Genomic DNA, 18498 nt, shown 5'->3' with positions numbered 1-18498 from the left:
GAGGACAAAGACACCGGCAGACCTTTGGATATGTTTTATACAAAGATTCTCTTTTGAGGTCGTGAAACAATTCTTGAATAAAATAAATGTTAAAACCTAGCTACAAACATTTTTTAAGAAAAACATAAAACATTAAAATAAACATAACATAAACATTAAATAAAAATACAAAATACAAATAATTTCTCATTTGAATTGCAGTCTTCCTCTTTTTGCACTGATGCTGGATGACTCTCCAGCATCCATAGAACCACGTTTCACTGGTCTGACTGGTGTTGATGCTGCAATAAAAATGCAGAAGCAATAAAAAAGGTGAAAGAGCAAAAGAAAAAAAAGGAAAGGAAAAAGGAAAATAGACATACCGAGGAGGCTGTTGATCTCCTTCAGCTGCTGTGCGGCCTCCTGCAGTTTCTGTTGTTTTTTCTGGGTTTCGGGAGATTTCATTTCTTCTATTTCATGTTTTAGGTCCTGTTCTACCTGCTCCCGCTTCTGCAGAGCTATCTTGTACTGAGCAAGCAGGTCTGTCCAACAACAAAAAATAAATGTAATAAAATGACTGAACTGTACAATAAAAAACAAGATATGATCTGGATATGTCACCTATATCATCCATTAGAGTGTAGCACTGCTGAGGGAGGGGGGCTCCAAACATCAGCAGCCGGTTCATCGGTGGCGCTGTATTGTGGAGGCCTCCGAACTTTCCTTTGCTGCTGACCTTGTTCCCCTGCCTGGTCAGTATGGTGGGACACGGCATCTTTCTCTGCACGACCTGCAAAAAACAGCTGATTTAGAGGGAAGAATGACCATCACAGTTGATGTGACACTGTGCAGTCAGCAGCGGCGTCACTCACCGCCCGTCTGTAGAAGGTTGCAGAGTCCAGGTCATCAATCAAAATGGTGTCTCCGAGGAGGTTTTTAAACACTGATGAAGACAACCAGGAAACTTTCAGAGCTGTCCAAACTTTAAACTTTCAATTTACGGTAAAAAAAAATAAAAAAAAAAAAAAATAAACAAACTCTGCTTTAACTCCTGGAAAGCTTCCACAGATGAGAGACATTAAATCCTAACAAAAAATCACCAACATTATTCACTACATTAAAACAAATGATTGTAGAACAAAGAAAGGGGCAGATTCTCTGCTTCAGTGACACAAACCATTTCTACCTTGTGAGGCCGATCCCAGGTGGAAACATTTACCCCAGGAGAGGAGAGGGCATGAAGGAAATAGAGTGGGGGGTAGTGGGAGCCATGGGTGGGTGGGTGGGGGTGTTTGAGAGTGTAGGGTACACACTGGAATTTTGCATTGGTTGTACTGTAATGCACTTCTTGCAGATCCTCTTTTCTTTTAAGCTATTTTCTGTATCTTGTTTCTATGACTAGTGTATCCCGCCCTTTACCCGAGCCAGATTTCTCCCATGGGAGACAAATAAAGTTGACTTTGAATACCCCAACAACAACAGAGAGAGAGTGAAACAAAACCTGGCCTCACCGATTTCACAGCTGTCCCGGTCGTGGGGGTAAATGAGCAGATCTCTGGCATAGACCGGGTTCCCAGGAGGATCAAAGAGCATTTGGCCATTTCTGATGTGTGGCAGCGGTCTGCAAGTAAATCAGATCTTAACAATGTGAAACTTGAAAGGCTGAAGCAGGAACGCTCATATTTCAATTTAAAAAGCAAGTGCTCATGTTTAAACTTCAATTTTTTGTAGATTCTTTAAGCCCAGTCTCAAAATGAAACTTGACTGAGATGGGTTTGCTACATTAAGCCAAAAATCAATATGTTCTGTGTAATGTAGAAGAAAAACTGTTCTTAATCTTAATCTCTATGTTGTTGCATATTTTAAATAGGATGGTACAAAAGAAATAACTGATGGAGAAACCTAAAAATAAAAACTTTAACCAAAGGACCAACGTACCTGTTTCCTAGTTGTATGTGCACGGCGTCAAGGGCCATGACCTCCTGCTGGCCCTGTGTGTCGTTATAGATCCTCTGAGCTGCCTCCGTCGTCCGGGTGATGACACAGTTCATGTCTCCACTGATGATCCAGGAGATAACCCAGGCAGCGATGTCATCCTCTACCAGGGCCAGGCAGCCAACCTGCATTCAGACGCTCAAATGTAAACAACTAACTAAAAAAAACTCACAAACATGCTTTTACCTTTCCCAAAACGTCCTGCTGCCCCCTGAACTTGTCCTCAAGACGGCAGACTCTTCGGGATGCACTCTTAATTCTGTCAGCCTCTGCCCTCTTCTCTTGAAGGAGTCTGTCGATATCTGAGATCTACAGAACACAAACACACACGTGTCATCTGAAGGTCTGAGTTCTACAGCAGTGTGGACAGAATTCAAAACTCACAGATGCAGGCTGTGTAAATCTCATGTTCTTCAGACTCAGCTTGTTTCTAAGGTCGGCCTCCTTTTTGTTTGCATTCATCTGTTGAACTAGTGTGAGGAAAACATTTTCAGTGTTCAGTAAAACAAAAGGTCACTCACATGTAAACAGTAGGAATGCTACACACAATCCACAGACACACAAACATTAAGCATCGTACCTTTTGTTGCATCAAAGAGTTCTTTTCTTAACATCAAATTTTTTTGATATCTCTTGACTTCGTTGCTGAGCTCATCCTTCTTCCGGGTCAGCTGAGTCACTTTCTTTTGGTTCTCTGCATCTAAAAATGGAAAAACAGGAAACGCTGAAGGTTAAAGATGATACTGCAATGAATCAATGACAAATAACACATGGCTATTTTCACTTCTAAAGATGTCCATGAAGTACCCTTCTGTTTTCATACTTAATGTGGAAGCTGAACAAGTTGAATGGATGGCAAAACTTTAAGTGAGGCATTGGTACCTTTATTTACATCTACAAGTATGTGGTAGCAACCAGAAAACAGTGAAGTTGTCAGAGAAATGCTGCAATTAATGGGGATGTGAATGATAAAAGTAATGAGAGCAACAAAACAAACCTTTGTTTTCAGCTGCAGCTACCAACAGTATACATCCTTACCATTATAAAACAGGAAGGGGAGCTCATAAGAAGCCAAGGGCGTGGGACACGTCGGCACCTCAGGTTTGAAGACGAGGATGTATGAGCTGCTGTCCTCACCGGGGCTGTTCTCCTTGATAGCCAGCCTCTGAGGAGAGGGTGCGTACAGTTATCAGATGCAGCTCTTTTAAGGGCCAAAACAAAGCTTGTTCTGTGAGGGACGGTTACTCACAGTGATGTGAGCTTTCCCCTCTACCAAGCTAATGTGACAGCTTGTGGCTGTTCCTTCAAACAGAGGGAGGCTCTTGTTTATCTCTTCATTAGGGCACTTTATGAAAGCGACAACCTGTCCATCCAGGTCCTGCCCCGCTTGGTTTCCATAGGAATCCTGAAATCCACCAAGAGGGGTCAGAATATCACAAAATCCTGAAAATGTATTAATTTCATTGGAAGATGAGAACGTGCAGCTCACCATTATTCTCAGAGTCAGATTCTCCACCAAGGTTTGGCTGGTGGAACTGCAGGAAACCACCGGGGTAGGTGTGTGGGTGCTGGGTTCTAGTTTGACCGGATGATTGGCCACCACAGGTACAGAAATCTATGAAACAAGTACCAGCACAGATGTCAGTCCTGCCAGTGTGTGTGAGACCTAAAGGCAACAACTAAAAGCTGCTCCCCGGTTAAACGGATCTGTGGGTTTCTGTGTGTTTTATGAGTGTGTGGCTGCTGATGATGATGATTCTATTGATTAAATGCTCAAACCCACCTGTTCACTGTGCAGGACTTGTTTGTTTGTGTCAATATGCAGAGAAAACTGTAGGATGTATTCTCCAGCGTGTTCTGGAATGTTTTTGTCTCTGCAACACAAAAAAACAACAACATTTCTGTATCACAGTGATACACACACTGGAAATATGAAGCTACTGCAGAAAGGTGTCCAGTGGCCGGGCACCCATGCACGTCTAAAAATGGACACGTCCATCTGAATAAACTTTATCACACTGCGCGTCTGCTTAGTATGGCGACATAAGACGTCAGTTCCATACTTAAATTGTGGGTCAGATTGCTTCAAAGTTGAATTAATCCTTCTTTGAGACAGTGAAACGCACAGATGTGTACTTAGAGCACAGAATATCATGATGAACGTACAAGGGTTATTTAAAAAAAAAAGAACCACAGTGACCCCTTCTGGAGAATGGCAACATATCTTTTTTCCCCAAACTGCTCCAAGACATCACTAACAAAACTACAGAATCAATGAATCTGTGTTTAAATGTCCATTACTCACTCAGCATAAAACAGGAAAGGGAGGCAGAAAATCAGAAAATATAGTATACTAATCATACTAATTAAAATTACAATAAGCTTAATATCATGAAATTCTGATCACAAATTATTCTACATCAAAATACAGTCTGTGGATGCTCCCATCCATCATGCTCATGTTATGTTCAAGAGACCTCATCACTGCTCTTATAAAGTAATTTTCCCAGAGCACCCTGTCAGAACAGAAAGAAGTGATGTAAACGTATCTTACCTGAAGTAAAAGCAGTCACTCCTCTCATTTTCCATGGGTTTACTACACTTCAGCTCAATGGCCTGGAGAACACATACAGCAAAACACCGGTCAGCAGTTTTATTTTGAAGATGCAGCAAAGCCCTTCTGAGCGGCAGCCACTCACTGTTGGTGGAGGCAGTTTCACTGCCAGCTCCTTCTTCCACACAAACATGGACACTGCAGCTGGGTTAAAGCTTGTAATCGGACTTCCTTCATCAGACACCACGGTCACTGAGAAAACTGCACAGACACACAGCTACATTCAGTTTGCTGGAAAAACACTCAAATAAAAAAAAAATCAAAATATAAAACAGCAAACCTGGAAAGATTCCCCCAGCGAGAAACCTGGCGTAAGTGTCAAAATTCACTGCCAAACGGACAGGCTTGTGTGGATCAGGGATGATGGTGAGGTTCACTGAGGGACCAGGGATGGGTTTGTTGTTGAAGAGTCCTTTAAACTCCAGCTGATAGTAGCCCCTAGTGGCAGAACAGGGTATCAGCAGATAGTTCAGTTTTACTTTACTAGCAAGAAAAAAAAGAGCAACCTTTTTATAAAGGGACACTTACTTTGGACCACTCACACTGGTAACATTGAATGAGGCTTGTCCTTTTGCATTTACAGGTTGTGAAGTAACAGCTGCCATCACCTGAAATATCAAGATCGCGTTACACAGTATTTACACATTTGAAAGTCTTTCACCACTTTCAGAGACATCTAGGTCAGCGGGGGACTCTTTAGTGAAACACACATGACTAGTCCTCCTCCTTAAAAAACTGCCTCAGTTGCCTCGATTTAAACTTCATGGACAGATTCGATTTATCCTTGATGCAACTGAATCATCCTTGTGAGAGTGACTGAGTCATGCTTGTGGGAGTGACATGAAGTTGTGCAGCCTTCAGTGACTGATTTACAGGTGGCTAAGCTGACACAAGCATACAGCACCTCACACAAACCCCTGTGAGACTGTGAGGAAACACAAAAACATTTCCAACTCTCTTCATACTGGACCCCTTCGTTAAAAAAACCCTGGCTGTGGCAGATGAAGAATAAATACATCCAGTTCAGTGGCCCATGTGTGAGATTGGAAAAAATCCTGTCCTCTAGTTAAACCAACCTTCAGTGTCTGGGGTGAAGACTTTAACTTTACCACAACCCTCTGGTCTGGAGAAGGGTTTCCCCAATTGTCGCATAGCTGGATGAGGAACGGAGTGGAGATTCTGTGGTCATTCAACACCTGCAAAGGCTTAAAACACACAAAAACAGGATTTTTTTACGTCGCATAAACAACGCGGCTTAAACACAACTTAAAAACAATAAAACCCATATTTACCTGTTCAGGTTCGCTGACCAGTTTAAGCTGTGCGGGGAGTCCTGCGGTCACTTTGATGGTGGTACGCTCCACATAGCTGCTGTACCTGAAGCAGAGCTCTCGAGGTCCCAGAGATCCAGCATTGAAACACACTCCAGTCAACACAACACTACTGCTGCTCTCCTGATGATGCAACACACAGAGCAGGATCAAACATCATTACTGCAGCCATATACAAATAGTTATTCCTGTGTTAACCTTCTGATGACCTACAACCTTTTGGGAGTTTCACACTCTGGCACAGGCCTCTGTGGGACCTTTTCCCTCAAACAGCAAATTCATGGATAGAAGAACAAATAACTCAAACACATCTCAAAGTGTTGTATTTAGTCCTACAATCATCACATTCTAGAAACTAGAAAGTCACGATTTACTTATATGTGACGAGAGACAAAGAGATTCTAAAGAGGTGGTGAGGTCAACGTGCAGATGTGTGAAAATATGTGTCTGCTCAGAAACCTCTGTTCGATCCTCACCTGCCATGTAAAGGCGATGGCTGATTTGTCCAGGCCATCTGCCCCCACAGTCATGTGTCTCACGCAGGCAGCTTTAAGTGTCTTGGTTGCGTTGTCATGTCGGTCCACAAGCTCCAACTCTATGTGAGGAAAATAATTTGTGTCATGTTGTGTGCCATGAAAACGTTAAAATCGGAGTTATCATACTCACTGATGTCCCCAGGCAGGATTTCACCCAGCTTCACTGTACAATGAGGCAGAGTGGCTCTGAGTCGCGTTGGTTCATCTGGATGTGGTCTGAAAATGAAAACAAGTTTGATGAATGCATTCGGAGTTTTAAGTAGAAGTTTGATATTTAATCCTTGAAGTTTACGCTGTTAAGGGCATGTGGGGCATCAGAGACAATTTGATTGAACAGACTGAGTACAAAAGGCAACAGAGAAGGCAAAATGGCAGCTCCACACTTTTACAGCCTCTGTTTTTGCCATGTGACTGCTGGTCACCAGTGAGTCCATCATGTCTTCAATTTATTCACTTTATTTGTATTTGGGACATGTAGAATAAAGCAGTAATGCATGGTATATAGAGCAGTGTAATGAGGGGGTTCATTTAGAACACACTGTAGTGGGTTTCGGTGTTCAGAGGGTTTATCTTTGGATGGAAAAGATGACATACACCATTCATATGTGTCTCTCAAATCAGAAACTATAGCCGAACAGAGCCCCAAAAAAGGAAAAAGCTACCACAGCTGAACGTGTTGTGAGCTTTAGAGTTGTGGCTTACACTACAGTGAAGCTGATCGACACACTCTGGTCCTGGTAGGAAACCTGGTAGAAACGCTCATCCTTCACCTGCTCGGCCACGTGCACGTCAGGCAGCTTCCCCTGGATCAAAGCTTTCTGATTTATTCGATTGGTCCAGTTGACCTTAAAAACAAGAGCAAAGGGTGCTCATTTAATGGCAGCCATGACTCATATTTCATAAGAGCATGTGATTAGTTTTGTTTATTTACTGCCCAGACAATTGTAAAACCAGCTTCAGAATAACAGGACATACACACCTTGATCTTGGAGGCTGTTTCAGCAGTGAGCGGCACCTCTCTGCCAGCCTCATCATACAGCCTGTAGTAGAGATTCTCCAGCACTCCTCCAGCAGCCCATTCGATCTTTTCATTGTTCCTCAGCACCAGGTTCTCATCGTTCCGACAGTAGAGCTCCATCATGGCAACTCGTGTGCTGGGCAATACCTCCAGCTCCTTTTCAACTGGCGCTACGCGTTTGTGACTCTAATAGAAGAACAAAGAAAAATGTTGAACACACCAATAACAAGCATTCAATTTTTTTTGTTAGAGAGAAAATACTTTTCTTTAACTTACTATGAGTGTAAATTGAACTTGGAGTTTTTGTGGCTCTCCTTTGATTATTTTCAGGTTTATGGGCTTCGTCACAAGCAGGCCAGCTCCAGTGCTGCTGCAGTCAGCCGTCACCAGTGGAAGCCCTGGAACCTGACGTCAAACAAAAAGATGAGGTCAACCAAAACAAATAAAACAGTCTTAATTTAGAGCCTAATCCCTGTGTTGCCATAAACAGCAAGTTTTTCTCATCCATCGTTTACATGTGTATTTCAAACAATCGCTTAAAGATACAGTAAAAACAAGCAGAATCTTCAGACTCTGAACATTCTGAGCAGAGAAAATTTGACACACAAAAACAAATGTCTTCAGTTTGTTTTCCCTTTTTGCGATGAAAAGTGACAAACAAAGAGATTATTTTGTCACAGAGACTCCTAAAAACTTTCCCACCTGGCAGCGAACAATCTGTTTGGGACGAGCCGTGATGTTTCCAGCCTCATCATGAATTTCAACAGTAAACTTGATCATGTTTCCATTCTCCACTTGGACTGGATTTTCTTCTGGAGTCACATGGATAGAATGTGGATTACCTGAAAAACATGACAGGTTTCATCAACATTACTACAAGGTTTAGACAGTGTTCAGTTTGTAGATTCACTGAAGGAATTAGTGGGTTAACCAAACAAGGTTTTTCTGACTACCGGTACATTACATAAAAAAAAGCTTCTTACCAGGAAGTAGATTGATTGTGATGATCTGTGTGTCTTCTCTCAGTCCGGGCAAGGTCACTTCTAGGTCATGAGTCTGCAAAATAAAATACAGCACAGAAAGGCAAAGTGAAAAGTTATTTTTGGGTGACAAACTTCATAAAGATAATTTATCTACTTGACAGGCAAGGTATTTTTTTCTAACCTTAGACTGAGTGTGAACCAAAACCTTTCCTTTTGCCCTTACACCTCCGATGGTGACTGTGCTGCCACAGCTGCCCACTGTCATGCAACTGAGATCCAGATCCAGGGCTCTAAAACATAATAGCAGTTATTTTACAGTTAGTGACATACCTGATTATCTAAAAACACAATTAAAAAACACTGGTGACATATAAAGTGACACACCTGCATTTGAGTTCAGGTTGTAGTTTGGGAGGAGGTGTAGTCGAGTGACCAAAACGATCCTTTATAAGCAGTGAAATGTCGAATGGCACCCCAACATAAAAACTGGGACTCAGTTCACCGACAACAAAACTCTCTGCATTTCCCTCTGAGGAGGACAAATGTGTAGATGATGAGACAGAATAATAAATACAACAGAACAATATGCTCTGGTTCTCTTTTACCCTTGATTGTAAAGTTGAGCTTGTAGCTTGGCAGTGGTCTCTCTCCGTATTCAGTTTTGCTGGTGTCACTGATCATGGTGTTCATAGTCAGTGTGTATTTCCCCAGGCCGGATAGATTCTCTGCCAAAGATGAAGGGTTCACTCATATTTAAATCTTTCACCAGACAAAAATCTTGACACAACAATCAAAAAAATCTGGAACAGATGAAACAGAACGTACCGATTTTGTTGAACCAGAAGCCCCACTTGGGTGAATGCAGGGCGACATTATGGATGACCACTTTGTCTTCTTTACCATCTATGTTGGAAAAGATTTACACATCAATCCGAGACAACAAACAGAACAGAAGGGCTGAGGATCAAGACCAGGAAAGCTACAGGTCCAGACGGCATCTGCTCCAGACTGCTCAGAGACTGTACAGATCACCTCTGTCAGGTCATAGTGTACATTTTTAACCTGAGCCTCAGCCTGGAGAAGGTTCCTGTTCTGTGGAAGACCTCCTGTGTGGTTCTAGCCCCAAAGACTGCACAGGCCAGGGAGCCCAACCACTTCAGACTCGTGGCTTTAACGTCTCACCTAATATACTAAAGCCATGAGCAATGTTTGTTTTTGCATTGATTTGGAGCAATTTTTTATAATACAATCCTTAATACCGGGGCTCTGTCTTATTGGTAAACATGTTTTCATTTCAGTAAACTACCACAGGGTATAGTTTCTTCTATTTTCCTGAAAACTGAGGAGGAATCTGCTTCTTCAGCAACATCTTACCATGAAGGGTTACTTGGAGCTTAATACTAAGTTTGAGCCCCGTGGCCTGGACACCTGTTGGCATCCTGGATAATGATTTCCCATTCTTGTCTAGAATTTCAACTTTGAACGGCCCTGAACAAGTGAAACAAACAGAACGAGATAAGACATTAGTCATTTTTATACAAACTTGCGGCCAATATGGAAACAGTCAGGTGCAGAAATTTACCTAAAGGAGTGCCTGCAGGATAAACTGCTTTCTGTGGCCAAGGGTTTTTTTCTGGCCAGTCCACTATTAGCTTCTCTGGAAGCCTGGAAGAAACAAACGCCATTTAGGTTACTAGAAATACTAAACACAGCCTCATTTAGGCAATAAAGACTGCAGATAACTCCTCACTGCTCACTTACTTTGCAAGGTCATTGTCAATGTGCCTCCTGATGGCTTCATCAGTGGCAGTCCTGTCAATCTTGGAGATTAATATGACCTTGGTCTGGTTATAAAGTGCTCTGGGCTCCTGGGAAACAGATGGGATAAAATTACATAAATGAGGATCTTTGTGGCTAAACTCTGTTTTCTTTTAACTAGACATGGTAGATGTTGTGTTTTTGTTGAGCTCTAATGCCTTCCTTACACGAATCAATTCCACCAGTCCTCCTGTGGCATAGACATCCCCATCATGGTTTCCAAACAACAGAAACCGAGCAACTGTACCGTACATAATGGTCTGCGTCTTCTGGGACTTAACCTGCATGAAGACACACAGAGAATTCAGGAGTCAATGCTGAGCGAAGAAGGATGAAAATACACACACACAACATAAAACAAAGAAATCCTCACATGTTGCCCTATTTTGTATATTTTTTTGTCCCATTCAATGGAGCTGAACGTTGCCCAGGGATGCTGTATTTTCTTAGTGGGGACATCTTCCCGTGTTATGGTCTCCTTAAAGCCCAGAAACTTCACCTGCTTGTCATACTTCTCATGACAGCTTTGAAGCCACTGTGTGAACTCCTTTTGAATGTTACTTCTCTTTGCAGATTTCTGTTGAAATGGAAGAATAAATTAAAAAAAAGGTTTAGCAATACCAACACTGACATAATGACCCAGTTTCCTTCAAAGCAGATCATATTAAACATCAATCGAGCAACATCAGAACATGCTCAGTCGGACAGTCACTGGTTAATATCACTGTGTTCTGTCAGCATGTGTAGCTGGTGGCACCTTTGCTGGGTAGAGACCTCTTTTCTTTGACTTGATTTCCTCTCCTACACTCGTGCTCTCTGGGGAAATGTGACATTTAAAATCATCTGTGGCAGGCTTACTTAAAGACTGTATAATGTACAAGTTACTGAAGGCTTTCTTTTAACTATAGGCACAGTAGGCACCTGGATCAGACAGAGGGGCAACTGCAGAACTGCTCTGTTCCTGTGGATACTATCAACAAAAAACATCAGTAATTCAGTCTTAATACACATTTATCTTCAATATGGGAGATGTTATGACCATCAACGAGCATGAAAAAAGTCAGATAGCCACCTGTCCCTTGACAACGGTGGAGAAGATGGTGTCCTTGTTCCTCAGTTTAATCTCCAGGTCCATGAATTTGAGTTTGTTAGTGGAGACCTCGAATCTGTCATCAGTGAAAAGCACCCCTGAAAAACGACTGTAACACTCAGGAGGCAGTGTTGCTCCTTTACTGGGCTGAGAACACCAGTCAAACCTGTAACACATAGATGGTAGGATATAAGAGTGGGTTTTTGTCACCGTTTTGTTCTAGCCTTCGGCCATGCTAGCAGCTCTCATGCTGCTACAAGGCAATATGGTGCGTTGGGCTAAATGCTAACTTCCTCTTAGAAAACACAAAGCATATCTCAAGAGCTGAATACAGTACTTACTCGAACACCGTGGTGTAAGGTATGAGCCGCCCATTCCAGAAACATTCAAAGATCGGCCTCTTCCCCCTCGCCTTATTCAGGAGTCCAGACTCAACACCAAGGTCATCCTCCTCAGCAGTATCTGTTAAAAAAAAACATGCGCACAATCACATTTGAGCCATTTCACGAAGTTCATGCAGTATGTTAATACCTTGTTTAGCAGATGGGTCTTCAGGGTAAGTCTCCTTGTCGTAGAGGAAGGGATGGTACCGAAGGATCCCCTCCACTGTGCCATTGTCTGGCCCAGTGGAGGCCCTGAACTCAAATGTGTCTTTAGCCGCGTTAATGTACTGAGTCTGCATGTCGGATTCAACTTCCCGCAGATTGATCGCACAGGGACATTTGTTAGGCTTCTCCCGCAAAGTGATCTGATTTGAAGGTAAGATGTCCGGTTAGCTAAGTAGCCAAGTCGCTGTTATAACCAGTTAAAATAAGTTCAGCAGCCTCACCTGAATATCAATTATACTGGGATTATCTGAGCCTGGGGGGCAACTACTCATATCATTTCCATTGACTCCATGAATGTAATAGTGATATATGTGCCTGAAATACAGATAGAATTTGTACAGTATATTAGGTAAAGCAGACAACACTGGAGCTGTAAAGACTTAGATGTCGCCGGGCAAGCTCACGCTAGCTCTCTAGTCCACATGTTGAAATCATTTTTCAGGCTGATGATGTGTTCACGTTTGACTCCGGTGATCACAACTGCTGTGAAGCTTTCCTTCCCCACTTCCTCAGCAATGAGTGGACGGAGACACCGCTCATCCTCCTTCACATGTGTGGAGTCACCGGGCTGCAGGAGAGGGAAGAAATATTACACAGAGGAAAGATGAAAGAATGACACTGAAGCCACAAACTCCACATTCCCTCTTTTAGGTGTGTCTTCTTGATCGTGTTTACCTTTCTGTTTCTGATGACCTCTTTGTAAACATACTCCTTGTTCTTCTCCTTTCTCTCAAATTCGTCTTTTGAGAGGATCAGCTCATGAACATCTGGAGAGCCCACTGGTTTGCTGATCATCTAACAATTAACAAGTACAGAATATATTATTTTTTGTGTACATTCAGACAGAGTGATCAGGGTGTCATTCTTTCTTTACAATTACAGATGAGACTGTCTACACTTAAATTTACCCTGACTGAGGATCCAATGTGGAAAGCAGCCTGTTTTCCTCCCACTCCAAAGTACGACATGTCGCTGTTGAGACTGCGAGGCACAGGATCAGGCCGGACGTAGCCCTCATTCTCACTGTAGCACACAAACAGACACACAATCCAATGTGTGTCTATGCACACAAAAAAACACACAGCTTGAAAAACACTAATTTGAATATTTTTTTAAAGCCCACCAACCTTGCAACTGTACTGTTTTCCCTCATAAACTTAGAGAGTCTGTACACAGCCCAGTTGTTGAGCTGCTTAGAGGTCATCCCACACCCATTATCAAGGACAATGACTGCAGGTTTCCCAAAGGTTTCATCAAACATCTGGTGATCAGACACAGGTATAAGTCACAATGTTCCCAGTGTGTAAAATGTAGTTTAGAAAAATCAATCCAGGACTAACCATTTGTATCTCCACTGTCCTCACTCCTTTGTTTTTTGACGTTGCTGAAAGAGAGTTGTCGATCAACTCAGCCAGCGCATAAGCTGGAAAACAAAAACATTAAGCTTAATGTTCTGATGGGCGCAAATATCTGCATTTAATTCAAATACAATACTTCTGAGCACTTACGTAGTGATTTCTGATCTTCGCTAGCATAGTACACAGAAGCACCACTCTTTGTCAGAGTATTATAGTGAGGCGTGAAATCAATCTGCTCCTCAGTTGCACACGGCAGATCCTGGTGCTTCTGTTTCAACAGGTAGATGGTGCTGCCATCTGGAAGGTTCTCTAAAATAAGAAATAGATGCATTCTCACACATATCTGTCCGAAATATTTACTGAAACCTGATGTGTACAGTAAATGACAGTTTACGTTTGGAGAAATAAGGGAGAGATTTACCCACCAAATCTATCAGGAGTCAGAACTTTTCTATCCGTCGTAGTCAGGACAAGTACATCGTTTTTGCGAAGTTGAAACTCCTGTTAAAAGAAGTTGGAATACATCAATGTGTTTTATTCGTGAAGAACAATCAATTGGCTCAATTCGAAACAACAGAAAATCAAACTCGACTGTGCAAAGAAATTATGTTCACTGTGTTTGGCACCATTAGTCAAACAAAACAAGACATCAGATGCTCAGAAATACAGATCAGAAATCAAAAGAGGGTCTAATCATAGCTACAGTATACCTCTGTGTGAGACTAGTATTTGAACTCCTGCCCCTCCACTCTCCTGGCACCCCTCACCTCCTTTCCTCACACTTTTAAACCATTTAAAGCAGAGCAGGGAGTTTAGGATGGATGAATGGATTCCTCCCTTTAACTAAACAACCTTCCTGTAAACCCACCCAAACTAATATCAGTCCAACAGAACCTGTTGCTACACGGTGTGTAGGCCTGTCATGATAACAAGGGTTGACAACAAGGTTGTGAACGGATGACAGCTGTTGCCTCACTAGTTGCTAATTGACGGCCCAGTGTTATAGTTTGAGTGGGAGTGAAGTCTGCTAGGAAGGGATGAAAGGACAGCCGTGGCGGTTTTGGCGGCACACTCAATCCTCTTCCATATAAATCAAGTTAAAATCAGGTTTCAAATCATTGCGTCTTCATGTTTACTGAACCACTGGAGCGTCTAGTCTTTAACCCTCATGCATTGTTCGCAAACACTACCCTAATGTGTTGTTCGGGGACAAAAACGTCCTCTAACTTTAACGGTTTTAAAAATATATTAGATAAATATTTTTTTGAAATTTTTTTGCATAGACCTTTTAATTAACTTCAGTTCTAATCAACAGTAGTGAAAAAATCATTTTCCCCCAGGATTTTAACCCTTTAATCACCAATTTTATAAGGGGTGGTGCTGAAAATTGAAAAAAAAAAACACAAAATGGCTCATTTTTAATAGAAAAGGTGAATGTGGACTGGATTCTTTTGAACCTTTATTACAGTCTTGGTCATGTCAAACATCAGTAAAAAAATTGACTTGATTGCATTATTAGTTTTTGCACAGCACTGGATTTTCTTTTTTTCTCCCTAATGTGTTGTTCGGGGACAAAAACGTCCCCTAACTTTAACGGTTTTAAAAATATATTAGATAAATATATTTTTGAATTTTTTTTGCATAGACCTTTTCATTAACTTCAGTTCTAATCAACAGTAGTGAAAAAATCATTTTCCCCCAGGATTTTAACCCTTTAATCACCAATTTTATAAGGGGTGGTGCTGAAGATTGAAAAAAAAAACACACAAAATGGCTCATTTTTAATAGAAAAGGTGAATGTGGACTGGATTCTTTTGAACCTTTATTACAGTCTTGGTCATGTCAAACATCAGTAAAAAAATTGACTTGATTGCATTATTAGTTTTTGCACAGCACTGGATTTTCTTTTTTTCTCCCTAATGTGTTGTTCGGGGACAAAAACGTCCCCTAACTTTAACGGTTTTAAAAATGTATTAGATAAATATATTTTTGAATTTTTTTTGCATAGACCTTTTCATTAACTTCAGTTCTAATCAACAGTAGTGAAAAAATCATTTTCCCCCAGGATTTTAACCCTTTAATCACCAATTTTATAAGGGGTGGTGCTGAAGATTGAAAAAAAAAACACACAAAATGGCTCATTTTTAATAGAAAAGGTGAATGTGGACTGGATTCTTTTGAACCTTTATTACAGTCTTGGTCATGTCAAACATCAGTAAAAAAATTGACTTTATTGCATTATTAGTTTTTGCACAGCACTGGATTTTCTTTTTTTCTCCCATTTTGTCCCATAGACTTACATTATAAACACACTTTTTTTGACTGCACAGCCATGGCACTAAATAATCATGCATTCTTGATTGTTGGTGGTTTACCCTGTTGGTAGGAGGTAAAATTTGTGATTTTTACAGTTAACAACTTAATTACCATATTAACCCTTTACCTGCAGGCCTGTGCTCATGTAGTGTAGTTTCTGGCTTGTATATGGAGTTATAGGGAGTATTTTAGCACATAATTGTGTGTCTACACACTGTGTGTGTATGTTAGAGAGGAAGAGAGCCATTTGCACACTGATCTTGTTGTCTGTGAGTACACACAACCACAGAGTCTTCATTGTAAACAAAAACAAAGAAAGTGTTGCTATGCACGTGTGGCCCTTTGATGTCTACAGGTGCAGACTAAACAAAACAAAAAGGCAAGTGGTCTTACATGTGACCTTGTGGTCATTTGATGGTGAGAAGAGCAGAAAGCAACATGAAGAGAGGATTCACTTGTGCACAATCTCTGGAAATGATTGTGCAGCCTGGCTCTATGAAGGGCCAGGCTGTGAAGCTGTGAAGGCTGCACAAGTAGATCCGTCACTTGTTCACAAGCGAATCCTTCATTCGTTCACAAGTGAATCCTTCACTCATGCACAGGTGAATCCTCTCTTCATGCTGCTTGCTGCTCTTGTCACCATTAAATGACCAGGAGGATGCATGCAAGTCCACTAGTGTTTTTGTTTTGTTTAGTCTGAACCTCTCAGCATCAAAGGGCCCGGCACTTACTTTTAGGGCTGCAACAAATTTACTTTACTTTACTTTACTAAACTACTTTTAATACTAATTTTAGTAGGGGACTAAACTGTAGATTAGATTTGGTTAGTCAATGATTATTTATTATGTTATCAAGTTATCTATCTATGGTGTCTATTTAGTAACATGCACATGTACGTATGGTCGTGTGGAGCGCAACACACCATGGAAAAGGGGCACTTAGACCTCACTTAGACTAATTCAGTGATCTCAACTGAGACACTAACCTAAAAGTAAAGTCACTCTACTGGAGGACGTGTTTTCCGAAAGCTAAAAAAAAAAAAAAAAAACAGCTATTTTACCCATCCACAACTTCAGACGCCAGAACTCCTGGATGTTTTCATTTTACATGCTTATGCATCGCCGTTGTACGTCTGAATTAGGTACACTTCACTTACTTAGTAACTTTATTTTCCTGACTTTCCTTCCCTGACAGTGTGCAAATGGCTCTCTTCCTCTCTAACATACACACACAGTGTGTAGACACACAATTATGTGCTAAAATACTCCCTATAACTCCATATACAAGCCAGAAACTACACTACATGAGCACAGGCCTGCAGGTAAAGGGTTAATATGGTAATTAAGTTGTTAACTGTAAAAATCACAAATGTTACCTCCTACCAACAGGGTAAACCACCAACAATCAAGAATGCATGATTATTTAGTGCCATGGCTGTGCAGTCAAAAAAAGTGTGTTTATAATGTAAGTCTATGGGACAAAATGGGAGAAAAAAAGAAAATCCAGTGCTGTGCAAAAACTAATAATGCAATAAAGTCAATTTTTTTACTGATGTTTGACATGACCAAGACTGTAATAAAGGTTCAAAAGAATCCAGTCCACATTCACCTTTTCTATTAAAAATGAGCCATTTTGTGTGTTTTTTTTTCAATTTTCAGCACCACCCCTTATAAAATTGGTGATTAAAGGGTTAAAATCCTGGGGGAAAATGATTTTTTCACTACTGTTGATTAGAACTGAAGTTAATGAAAAGGTCTATGCAAAAAAAATTCAAAAATATATTTATCTAATATATTTTTAAAACCGTTAAAGTTAGGGGACGTTTTTGTCCCCGAACAACACATTAGGGAGAAAAAAAGAAAATCCAGTGCTGTGCAAAAACTAATAATGCAATCAAGTCAATTTTTTTACTGATGTTTGACATGACCAAGACTGTAATAAAGGTTCAAAAGAATCCAGTCCACATTCACCTTTTCTATTAAAAATGAGCCATTTTGTGTTTTTTTTTTTTTCAATTTTCAGCACCACCCCTTATAAAATTGGTGATTAAAGGGTTAAAATCCTGGGGGAAAATGATTTTTTCACTACTGTTGATTAGAACTGACGTTAATTAAAAGGTCTATGCAAAAAAATTTCAAAAAAATATTTATCTAATATATTTTTAAAACCGTTAAAGTTAGGGGACGTTTTTGTCCCCGAACAACACATTAGGGGGTAAAATTTGCCCACAGTGTACCGTTGACCTATGAAAAATTTTAAAATCATATTAACAAAATTTATGTAAAATTAAGCTTATTGAGGAAAAATGATTCAATTTGTCCACATATTGACAAAGTTATGGCCAAAATAAACAGAAAAATTTCTCTCAGAGGACAAAAATGTCCCGAACAACGCATGAGGGTTAAACTATAAAGCATTGTTGTCGATGTTTACACACGTTAAACTACTGTTTACACAAGATAAACTACCGTTACTTTAAACCCCCAAATAACGTGAAAGCCAGGTATTCACTTCAAAATGTAACCACACATGAAACCACTGCAGAGTTGTTACCTTTCGTATGAGTTGAACAAATCTATTAAAGTCCAAGCCAGTTGTTTCCAAATTACAGCACTTTGCAGTTTTCTTTTCGGAGCGAAAGTCGTAAACGCGGATACTTTTACCGCCCCTCTGAACGGAACCCGAACTCTGCATCTTACGGACCTCGGTGTTAGGTAATCTGGTAAAGTTAAATATGCCAATATATTGTGCTTGTTGTGCTGTGCAGCGTTAGGCATTCTGTGCTATCACCATCATCTTCTTCTTCTCCGCCACAAAGATGTTTTTCGCAAAAGGTTTCCTTTCTACGGAAG

At 40.8% G+C, this 18498-nt stretch overlaps 1 protein-coding gene across 1 annotated transcript; it reads right to left on the bottom strand.

The window, feature by feature from the left end:
- Positions 1–19: 19 nt before the first annotated feature.
- smchd1 (structural maintenance of chromosomes flexible hinge domain containing 1) lies at positions 20–18494 on the bottom strand. Its single transcript, XM_028432623.1, has 47 exons — positions 18200–18494; positions 13756–13831; positions 13481–13639; positions 13313–13395; positions 13100–13233; positions 12881–12995; positions 12648–12767; positions 12377–12540; positions 12194–12287; positions 11896–12112; positions 11706–11826; positions 11347–11530; positions 10648–10851; positions 10442–10555; positions 10218–10324; positions 10039–10121; positions 9831–9944; positions 9282–9359; positions 9062–9181; positions 8841–8985; positions 8638–8746; positions 8457–8529; positions 8176–8315; positions 7750–7878; positions 7435–7659; positions 7158–7300; positions 6586–6671; positions 6396–6514; positions 5881–6042; positions 5665–5793; positions 5117–5196; positions 4869–5026; positions 4674–4789; positions 4529–4590; positions 3758–3848; positions 3464–3589; positions 3224–3379; positions 3013–3139; positions 2555–2674; positions 2359–2444; positions 2161–2283; positions 1918–2099; positions 1491–1600; positions 852–922; positions 601–769; positions 363–521; positions 20–281 (listed from the first exon to the last, which is right to left on the bottom strand). Exons 1-47 carry the CDS (start codon positions 18338–18340, stop codon positions 187–189), a joined length of 5919 nt encoding a protein of 1972 aa, XP_028288424.1. The 5' UTR covers positions 18341–18494; the 3' UTR covers positions 20–186.
- Positions 18495–18498: the final 4 nt, after the last annotated feature.

Source organism: Parambassis ranga, chromosome 20 (genome assembly GCF_900634625.1).
Source record: "Parambassis ranga chromosome 20, fParRan2.1, whole genome shotgun sequence".
NCBI classification, from domain to species: Eukaryota; Metazoa; Chordata; class Actinopteri; family Ambassidae; genus Parambassis; species Parambassis ranga.
The sequence above is the reverse complement of the archived record's forward strand: the minus strand, read 5'-3'. Positions and strand labels throughout refer to the sequence as shown.

Excerpts from the sequence above, each read along its gene's own strand:
- smchd1 (XM_028432623.1), bottom strand. The coding sequence starts at position 18,340 with ATGCAGAGTTCGGGTTCCGTTCAGAGGGGCGGTAAAAGTATCCGCGTT. Across the intron at positions 12,113-12,193 it reads CCAGTATAATTGATATTCAG|ATCACTTTGCGGGAGAAGCC; the intron begins GTGAGGCTGCTG and ends CCTTCAAATCAG. Across the intron at positions 1,601-1,917 it reads CACATACAACTAGGAAACAG|ACCGCTGCCACACATCAGAA; the intron begins GTACGTTGGTCC and ends ATTTACTTGCAG.